Source organism: Hyalella azteca, unplaced genomic scaffold (genome assembly GCF_000764305.2).
Source record: "Hyalella azteca isolate HAZT.00-mixed unplaced genomic scaffold, Hazt_2.0.2 contig17671, whole genome shotgun sequence".
NCBI lineage: Eukaryota > Metazoa > Arthropoda > Malacostraca > Amphipoda > Hyalellidae > Hyalella > Hyalella azteca.
In genome coordinates this window covers 97,810-108,013 of record NW_025947446.1, presented here as the reverse complement: position 1 = coordinate 108,013, position 10,204 = coordinate 97,810, and the positions used below count along the sequence as shown (strand labels likewise).

Below are 10,204 nucleotides of genomic sequence, written 5' to 3'. Positions count from 1 at the left end.
TCAGTGTTGACAATTAAACACGTTGAGGCATGGTCTGCAGTAGGAAAAGTAGGTATGATATGCATTTATACATATATACCTTAACAAAAGAGTGATAGGCCTGTCATTTTATTTTCATTGATTAAGTTACTTTTGTTAAATGTAGGCTTGATACTGTGTGACTGTGAGGAATAGTTTATTGGTTGATGATTGACTCATAGAAGGGTGAATGGACTTGTGTTTTAAAGTTGGAATGTTGTTTCATTTTCTTTGCATTACATTTGTAGAAGTGACAACCTTACTTTACTAACTTCTTGTCTTACAGAATATTTCTCAGTTTATTAAGCTACAAGTCAATAGAGCTTGACAATGTCAGCAGATGATATCAGTGGGATTATCACTGACATGATGATTGAATCCCAGGAAACAGACCATAGGATTACTCCTGCTACTACCAAAGAAATGAAAGACATAACAAATACCAAAATACTTACTAGCAATGTTTTGCCATGTTGCAAAGAAGATTCTGAAAATAGTTCTTTGAATGTTTTAGAGAACTTTGATTTGCCTAAAGATATTCAACCTCTTTATCCTGATGATGTAGACAGTTTCATGGTGCCAAGCCTAAACACCAACACAACATCAGACAAGAAAGCAGCAGGTATCAATTCAAGTAGAAGAAATCTTATTGGCAGAGATGGAGTCGCATGTTCTGCCTCATTTGCTATGGAGCAGGCGGAGGAAAAGGTTAGTGTAAATTCCATCCTACAAGTTAGAATGAAAATCAGAGTACATGATATCCATTGCAGTGAATTCAAAGCACCAATACTCTCACGTTTGTGTTGATTTTTTACATTGTGCTGTGTGTTTTTAAATTTTGGCCTTGAACTATGCTATAATGTATAGTTTTTAATCAAGAAAGTCTAATTTTTGCTTATTCAACTCTTTAACACCTAGCTGTATATGCCTTTCAAATGGCATTTTTTGTTCGTGTATTAAGCTCTTTTGTCCAAATGGAAAAATAAATTACATTTATTTTCAGATTGGGATATGACCAGGTGGAAATATATGTATTTCCTTTCAAATATTTTACAATTAATAAATTTCAGCAATGTGGTATGGATGTAATGTGGTGTTTTGCACCCTCAATAAAAGTTATCACCAAAGTTTTAAATAAAATGTCAGAAAACTTAATACATGGTTTATTTATTTACTAAAAAATAAGTTTCAATGTTTGCCAGAGTGATGTCTTGAATTCAAAGTTTCTGTGTGACCATATTTTAACTTTTTCCGGTATTATGGCTACATCATGTTTATACTGTTGAATTTAAAATGTGCCTTTCCATTGAATAGTGACAATTTGCACTCTTGACTATTTACACCTATCTCATATATATGTATATATGGATAGGTCAATTTCATATTCACTCAGATAAGTAATATTTCTACAATAAATAATGTTTTTCATGCTGCTAAGCTCCTGGAGATGAGTGGATCATATTCTGAGATTTTAGGGAAGCCTCTTGTAATGAACATAGTGGAAGACAACATGCACCATAATGATTCCACAAGTCATGCACAGTTCAGTTCAATGCCGTGTTCTACTTGCCCAATCCCACCTGTCTCACAATCAGACCTAAGTGTAGCTTCCAGCCCATCCACCAAACGTGAAATTAATTCTGGCTTCATTTACAAGCCACCAAAACTGAGTCCATGTAACTCATGCTCATCTGCCAGGGAGACTTTGTTGCGGCAGAGCAAAGGAAACAAACCTTGTAGCCTCCCTCAATCTCTTGGTAGTCACCCCGATGCTCTTGCATTTGATATTTCTGGTACCTATTATCAGTATTACACTTCCACTAACACTGAAATATCTTGCAATGAGGTGAGTTTGTTGCAATGTAGTTGATGCTGTTTTTAATGTATGTTCATAGAATAATTGTGAATCACTCTCTGCATATCAATATTATACCCTGTAAAATTGAATCAATTTGGTAGAAACCTATATTTTAAAATTTGATATCTTGTGTGAAAAACGATGCAACCTTATTTTTTCATTGCACCCTCTTATTAGATCTTCACATAATAAATTAATTTCAAACTTTTTAAATATTGTTGTGCACAGTTTTGAACAAATGAATAAATTTTTGCAATAAAATTTTAACATTGAAGCTGATTAGAAGTGCATGTAATATTGAATACTGTAACTCAACACAAATAAACTGTAGTAAACTCTTCAGCAAGTAAGCCATCATCTTGTTTTTTATATTGCTTAGTTGTTTGGAGTGTTTCTTTATCTTAGGTCCAACAAATAATTTGCTTCACATACAAGCTTTTTGCACCAAGAAATTATATCTGTATCTTATGCCTGATTAATGAGCTGTTTGGTGCACTTTTGGTCATTTTGAGTTATTTTCTTGTGAATTGTAGTTTTGTAGGTCATAACAGAAGCAAAAATTATGTGCTCTCTATCACTTGAGTTCAAGCCTGTGCTATTTTTATATGTTTGCTGCTTATTTTGTTTTAAAATGGTTGCTGGTGATGGCAGTGCAGCTTTTTATTAGTAATATTGACATTTTGTACATTGTGGTTTCTATCCTCTGAGTCAGTGGAGTCCGTTCAGAATTTAAATTTAACTGAACTGAAGCAATAATTAACCTTTATTCCCACTAAACAGTGTAAATATATTTTCATTTTATTTCTAATGCAATATTTTTCATCAGGATCAATGAGATTTCTTGGAGGCTAGAACTTGTTCCTTTTAAAACCTATTTTGCTGAATTTTAAAACCTCATTTCTTTTTTGATGTTTTCTTCTTCAGGATTGTAGATACTGTAATACGGTATATCTATTTAATTTAATTAATCAATATAGCATGTAGCATGACAACTATACACTCATAATATGAGAGATTTTTTTCTTTAACATATAGTTGTCTACTATGATGCCGTTGCTTCATCAATGTTATGATTGGTCCATGTGTGGCAGTCTGAGTTGCTGACACCCGTCAATGAAGGGGACGATGCAGTTCAGGCGCTCCTCAGTCACCACAGACTTGCTGCGTACCTTGCCTCTCCAGACCCTCCTGCCTCACCTTCTGCTCCTGCTTCACTGCCACCTGTCCCAGAAGCTCCTGTGCAGGCAAGCTCATTACCAATAATAAATCTCTCTTGATCTTGAAAGTGACATAAATTCATCAAACCTGGACTATTTTCACGTTAAATGAGTCATAACTAGCCAATATAAGCACAGAATAAGTTGTTGGAGTTCAATCGTACAATAGGTATGTACATCCATGATAATTTTGATTGCTTTTAGTTCAGAATAATTGTTTTACACTACTAGTTTGATCAAGCTCATCTAATTAATATTGTTATTTGTATTGTAGTTGTGAGTGCAAATAATAATAAAAGGTTAACGTCATATTCAAATAGTTCATGCTCTTTTTATCCTTTTCTATTTAATTGTAACAAGACCTGCACAATACACAAATGTGATCACTAACACATACATACAACTCTGAAATTTTACCACTCACTAAGCAAGGTGCCACTCGGACACCTCAATTGTTGTGTGGAAGTAAAGTTCTGAGTAGAAAATAAATTAGCAGGTGCAGTGGTGTGTAGGATAAAATGCCCCTAGCAATAACATACCCCAAGCCGAGCTCAATTAACAGGTATACTGGTCCCTAGAAATAACATACCCCAAGCAGAGCTTAATTAACAGGTATACTGGTTCCTAGCAATAACATACCCCAAGCCGAGCTCAAGTAACAGTTGTGATGGCACAGGCTCTCGTGGTGGGTCAGTGTGGCCAGGACCTGGCGGAGGCAGCCCTGCAGTCGAGTGGCACCGTCACGCGGCTGCCCAACAACGCCCTGGCCTTCGTCGCCGACGACCTCCACGAGAAGATCAGACTAGCCAGCCCCGCCTCAATATGTCTGTAGCACTGAAACATGATGGATTCTCACTAAATTTATGTGTACTTTAAGTCATACGTGAATGTATATGCGATAGTTTTTCATTTGAAAATAAATGCATTGGAATTGAAGTTAACTGCGGTCAAACAATTAGAATAATTATTTTGGTATTGACAAGTGCTGGTCATTTGAATATGTAGAGGTAAGAGTTGCAATGTGATGTGACAGGTAGCAGTAGCAGTTTTACCTGCTTGGTATTACTAGCACCTCGAACCTATCGTTATGCACAACCCTAATAGTTCCTATCTCTCCCTCCAGGCTCAGGTGCTTCCACGCCCCTGGCGGTAGGGTCGCCCCACCGTCCCCTGAACCCTGCGCTGCTGGACGAACTGGAGCTCCACGCACGGCGCCTCGCATCCCACGTGGACGGCCTCGTGAACAGCCTCACGGACGCCCTGCATGGCGTGAGCTGCTACTTTGAACGGCCGAGGCCGGCCGTGAAGAGGGATAGGCCTGTGACGGCCGTGAACAGGGAAAGGGCTGTGACGGCCGTGAACAGGGAAAGGGCTGTAACGGCCGTGAGGGAGGTTGACGGCTTAGGACGGTCATAAGGGGGAAGGCACGGCCGTAAAGGTGCTTTTGCACAGGCACAGTGCGGGCGTTAAGTATATCTGGCAAATGTCGGCCGCTTTGTCACTATCCGGCAAGTAAGCTTAGACACGAGGACAGTACAAGGTGCCGCTATCTTCTCGTTCGCGCCCGCCAGTGCGTCGTTAGAAGCCGCTTAGTGAGGTCTGTGAAAATAAATAGTGGGATCACCTTCAACAACTCTAGTCTGCACGTTGTTTTTATACTCTATATTCTAGCTCTTAAAAATGCGACGTTGGGAACTATTAAACACTGATTAATAAGGTCTTCTCTCAGTTTCAAAATACTCGTTTATCTCTTCATTTTGTTGGGGTAACCAGTATGGCAAACATTCCACATTAGTTCATATTTTTGGAATATCTCAAAGAACAATTGTAGATCGTCTGGACTCCACTTTGTTGGGTTCTTCTTAGAACCATTATCGTTCAAACATGCCATGATTCACTTGACCCAAGATGCTTCACAAGAGCGGCGCAAAAGCTCTCATTATAGCTGAATCAGCGCTACTGTCCGCTTCTCCAGCGAAGAAAACAACACATCGTTGTCAATCTAGGCCGCGTCTCGGGCACTTGCTACTGAAGTGGCTGAACACCTATACACGAGGACAGTAGCGTGGACAGTTCAAGCGGCGGATGAACTGGCGGCCAGTGCTGTCCCCATGTACAAGCACCTTTAGGGAGGTTTAAGATGACCGGAGAAGGAGCCTGGGAAAGCCTTGGGTCTGTACAGTCCTTGATAAGGGACCAAGAGCGCTCGTGACCAGGCCTGAGACAACTATGGTGCGAAGGTTCCTGGGCTGGTCGTTGGAGGTGTCATACGTTCGTGGGTGCTAGGAGCGTTTGTAGGGCGTGAGACGTTAGCTGGGGCCTGGGGCGTTCGTGGTGGCTTGGGGCGTTCGTGTGGGCTTGAGGCGTTCATGTGGGCTTGAGGGCGTTCGTGTGGGCTTGAGGGCGTTCGTGTCTCACGGCCATAGCATAGCAGTGGGCCACAAAGACCGTGCGCGGCTAGTGGACGTGTATCGCGTTGATAAACAAGTGCGCCGCAAGTTAATCCCTTCATTTTTTTAAGAAGAGGCGTCGTAGCGGGCGATCTTCTCATCTCTGAAATAATTCAATACCTTAGATTACGTTACTGTTAAATCTCAAATTGCTATGCAAGGTCTACCCGACCTCAGTTCGCAATTCCGGTGTTCGGAACAAGTTAAACTCTTCTGCTTGATCTGACTCCAAAAGATCTCAATATAATTACTGTTCAGTCGGCAAGGATACAAGACTGATTTACACTAATTACTTTCTTTATTTTGCTCGAATCTTCAAGCACCTCAAAAGTTAACCATCAAATTATTATCGTCGCTCTCAATGTTTAATTTTCGCCATCGGAAATTTTATTTTGTAGCGAGAGAAGAGCTGCTGACGGTAAACTAGCTATGAAAACTCGTTATACTCGAAAATTTAGAGCTCACAAATAAATTCATGAACTACCAAAGCATCTTACATGAAGTAGAATTTATAAACTCCAAAATTACAAAGAAATTAAATCTCACAGTTTCTGTATTTGTTTAATGTTTTAAAGAAAGACACGTACTTTAAAGTTTGTGTGGACTTGTTAAAACGCCAGAGCAAGTTTTGCAAATCCGTGATAAATTACCATGAAGTGCTAAGGCAATTGTTTCTCAATTCATTCAAAACCAAATTGTTTTCTGGTACAGAAATCGGCGCTGACGGTTGACTGCGTGGAGACCTACAGAGACACTGTCTGCAAGACCTGCGACGCCGTGGACGCCAACATCAAGGTGAGGCATGGACGCCAACATCAAGGTGAGGCGTGGACGCCAACATCAAGGTGAGGTGTGGACGCCAACATCAAGGTGAGGCGTGGACGCCAACATCAAGGGGAGGCGTGGACGCCAACATCAAGGTCAACATCAAGGTGAGGCGTGGACGCCAACATCAAGGTGAGGCGTGGACGTCAACATCAAGGTGAGGCGCGGACGCCAACATCAAGGTGAGGCGCGGACGTCAACATCAAGGTGAGGCGTGGACGTCAACATCATTCTCATGATACGCGCGAGTATCGAAGTTCGTATCGTCTAAGTTTGACACGTTGTTTGTCTGAGGTTCACCACTGAAATACCTTTTAAGAATATCATGCATATTTACGTATATCATACATTATGTATATCATACATGTTTACTTATATCATACATGTTTACTTATATCATACATGTTTACTTATATCATACATGTTTACTTATATCATACATGTTTACTTATATCATACATGTTTCCTTATATCATACACGTTTACTTATATCATACATGTTTACATATATCATGCATGTTTACGTATAGCATACATGTTTACTTATGTCATACATGTCTCAACTGACGTGTCTCACACATGTTTACTGACATATAAATACGATGCTTGACATGATACATGAACATGACCCTGACATGTTGCAGAGCATGTATCAGCTGATGGCCAAGGGAGAGGAGCTAAGCAAGGCCATGCAGCCGGTCTACGCCCTGCACGCTCAGATGTATCCTTTGCTGCCGTCTCTTTATTGCTCACATACGAGACACTTTTATTCATATTTTTACAACACTTCTCTTTAACTTCACTTCTTGTTTGTCTGTCTGTCTGTCTGTCTGTCTGTCTGTCTGTCTGCTACAAATCTTGTAATCAAAGTTTAATACACTTCTACTTATCCTATCGATCTGAAATTTTGCACACTTGTGTAAAGTTGGAGACAATGCATGTATCAAATGTCAAAATAAATGATTTTTAAAATTTAAACTTTTTTTTCAATATTAAAAAAATTGAAAAAATAATTTTGTCAGCTACAAATCTTATAACTGATATTTGACACACTTTTACCTGTCTAATTGATCTGAAATTTAGCACACTTTTTGAAGTTGGAGGCAATGCATGAATCAATTGACAGAATAAACAATTTTGAAACAAAATTTTAAATATTAAAATAAATTGAAAAATAAATTTGGTTAATATTCGAAAACTAAATGATAAATTCATTGTACATCTGTAACATTGAAGACACTGGATTCGTTAGAAGTGTTGTCTTTAAAAAGTAATTTTTAAATGTATATTATTAGTATTGTTAACGTTTTTAGACGTTCAGCGACGTTTTGTGTCACCTACGAGACACTTTTATTCATATTTTTATTATTGTTAACGTTTATAGACGTTCAGCGACGTTTTGTGTCACCTACGAGACACTTTTATTCATATTTTTATTACTGTTAACGTTTTTAGACGTTCAGCGACGTTTTGTGTCACCTACGAGACAATTTTACTGATATTTTTATCACTAATTACTTCTATAGACGTTTAGCGACGTTTTGTTATGTTTTAACGTTTATCGACATTTTGTGATGGTATTAACTTTTTTTTAATCAACGTTGTTAACGTTTTTATCACGATTATTGAGGTTATGTACATTTATTGACAGTTTTCCACGTTTATTGACGTTTATTCAGATTAACAGTCATCATTTAGAGATGTTCATTAAACTTGACGGATCTTACCTGCAGAGATGAGAGATCAATAAATTCTTTTGTCTACTACCGCCGCAACCCGGCCACCAAATGCACCCAGCTCAATATTTATTCGACCATGTAGGATTCTATGCTATCTTCCTAATTTAAATTTTTCTCTACAACATTTTTTCTAAAACCGCTCGTTAGGAGAACGATCTTACGTCGCGTTGCAGCTGCTGATTCCCCTGCCTTTGGGTACGTACACAGTGAAAGCAGGTTGCCAGCGTGCTGGTTACCTGCTGAGGCTGGCGCCTGAAACAAGCGCGAGAGGTTGTTCACAGAGGAAGCAGGAAACATGCATGTGCATTCCCTATAACGATTGATAAAATCTCTCAATAATACGAATCATACAGTCAAAACTCATTATAAATGAATAAATCGCATGATAAATTCATCATATAACCCGTCAAACTCTCTGAACCGCTGAAAAGCTGTTAAAAAAATTTTAAGAAGAAATTTGATCATGAGAAAAGCTGAGAATTTATCGAANCGCCTCTGCAGCGCCTCTGCAGCGCCTCTGCAGCGCCTCTGCAGTGCCTCTGCAGCGCCTCTGCAGCGCCTCTGCAGCGCTTCTGCAGTATCTTTGCCAGTCCCGTCGACCTTGTGGACGACATCAGGGGAACGAATGGTCCCGCCTCACGCAAGGAAGAATTGAAGTGTCAGGTCGCCTGCCGGAGAGGATGCCGAGCAGCGCAGCGAGGCCGCTCGTATCGTCAATAACTAGTCATGTGGAAGTAGTTTCATCAAAGCTATATGCACATTTTTTATTATGAGCCATAGTGAACGACGTGACTCAATAGATCTCAAGGCGTATTGATACGTACAATTGCACACATCGGAGAACCAGGGAGATTGTAGGAACCTGGCAGTGTTTATGATAAATTTTATTGATGTTTTAGTTAGGAATACGGCAATGGGAACAAATATTTTATTGCAGCGTTCAATTGTATATTATACTGCTTGTCCTTCGCTTAGGCAGTGGGCAAAGGATGAGCCAACAGAGGCACTCACCGTCGAGAGTAAAAAAAGGAGCAATACGACACTCGCTGGTCCCCAATTATCCGTAACCTTTCCAATAATATTACTGAAATTCGTATTTCATACTAAGAGTCCCGTACACCCGTAATATTTTGGGTTAACATAAGAATGAAGTGTGATTCTAGAGCTGTAACGCACCGGAACATAACAGATATCTGACCTAGGGCCATATTATCAAAGATAGTCACAAGCTCGGAACTCCATCATCCAATGGCTGGCAGATTTTCAAGCTAAATACACCATTCGCATGCGGTAAATCAGCGAATACGATTATTACGGCGAAATTTAATAGTAAAGCTCCAGGCTTTGTCTGGCGAGAAAAAATATTGGTTACACTTACTTTCATATGTTCGCTTCACGAAGTTCATGCATCCTCGTCTATCACGCAGCTTCAAAACATTGCTCAGCTTAAAAAGAAACTTGCTCATCCTCTGCCCCAAGTCTATTTAATTAGTAACAATTGCGTTGTATAATAAGATACTGAATATTTGTAGTTATAAACAATTTTGGCTCATCATTGCTGCCCAATATTACCTAATTAGTAATAGCATCGTTTATCATCCTTTTACCATTAACTGTTATTTTTAGGGTTTTGTCTTGACTAAGAAATTCTATAATATAAGCTGCGGTCCCTGGCGACTAAAAATTTTATGCTAGCAAAAGCCAAAGGTAACAAGTTGCTAGCTACTCAAACGGGCATTCCTCAATGGGAAATTGTTGATTTGAGGAGTCAAGTTCAGACCACTCCAGTCCTGTAACGTCAGCTAAGGCTAGATAGGCTCACAAGATTAACATTGGCATTAAGTTAAAGAAGTTTTGTTGTGATATTGTGTGATTGCGTAATGAGTTCATCAAGCTGTTATTCACCGTCAGTGGCACACGAGTCATCACGCATCCGATAATGCAATTAGCCCGCCGCTTGTATAACGCTAGTCGGAAATGCAATTTGTAATGTTTAATCGACACATAATAACTACGATGGTGCTTCGATCCTGGTAGTAAGCTCTGGTTCAGTATTATTTTTAATATGAGACGTTTCGTATGAATGCCGGCTTCGTA

The 10,204-nt window shown here is 39.4% G+C and overlaps 1 protein-coding gene across 1 annotated transcript; it reads left to right on the top strand.

The window, feature by feature from the left end:
- Positions 1-301: 301 nt before the first annotated feature.
- LOC108679650 lies at positions 302-8,827 on the top strand. Its single transcript, XM_047885347.1, has 8 exons — positions 302-726; positions 1,457-1,864; positions 2,968-3,120; positions 3,770-3,917; positions 4,217-4,362; positions 6,255-6,338; positions 7,013-7,126; positions 8,609-8,827. Exons 1-8 carry the CDS (start codon positions 349-351, stop codon positions 8,825-8,827), a joined length of 1,650 nt encoding a protein of 549 aa, XP_047741303.1. The 5' UTR covers positions 302-348.
- Positions 8,828-10,204: the final 1,377 nt, after the last annotated feature.

Coding starts and splice junctions, on each gene's coding strand:
- LOC108679650 (XM_047885347.1), top strand. CDS start 349: ATGTCAGCAGATGATATCAGTGGGATTATCACTGACATGATGATTGAA. Junction 1,865..2,967: donor CTGAAATATCTTGCAATGAG/GTGAGTTTGTTG, acceptor CATGTGTGGCAG/TCTGAGTTGCTGACACCCGT. Junction 6,339..7,012: donor CCGTGGACGCCAACATCAAG/GTGAGGCATGGA, acceptor GACATGTTGCAG/AGCATGTATCAGCTGATGGC.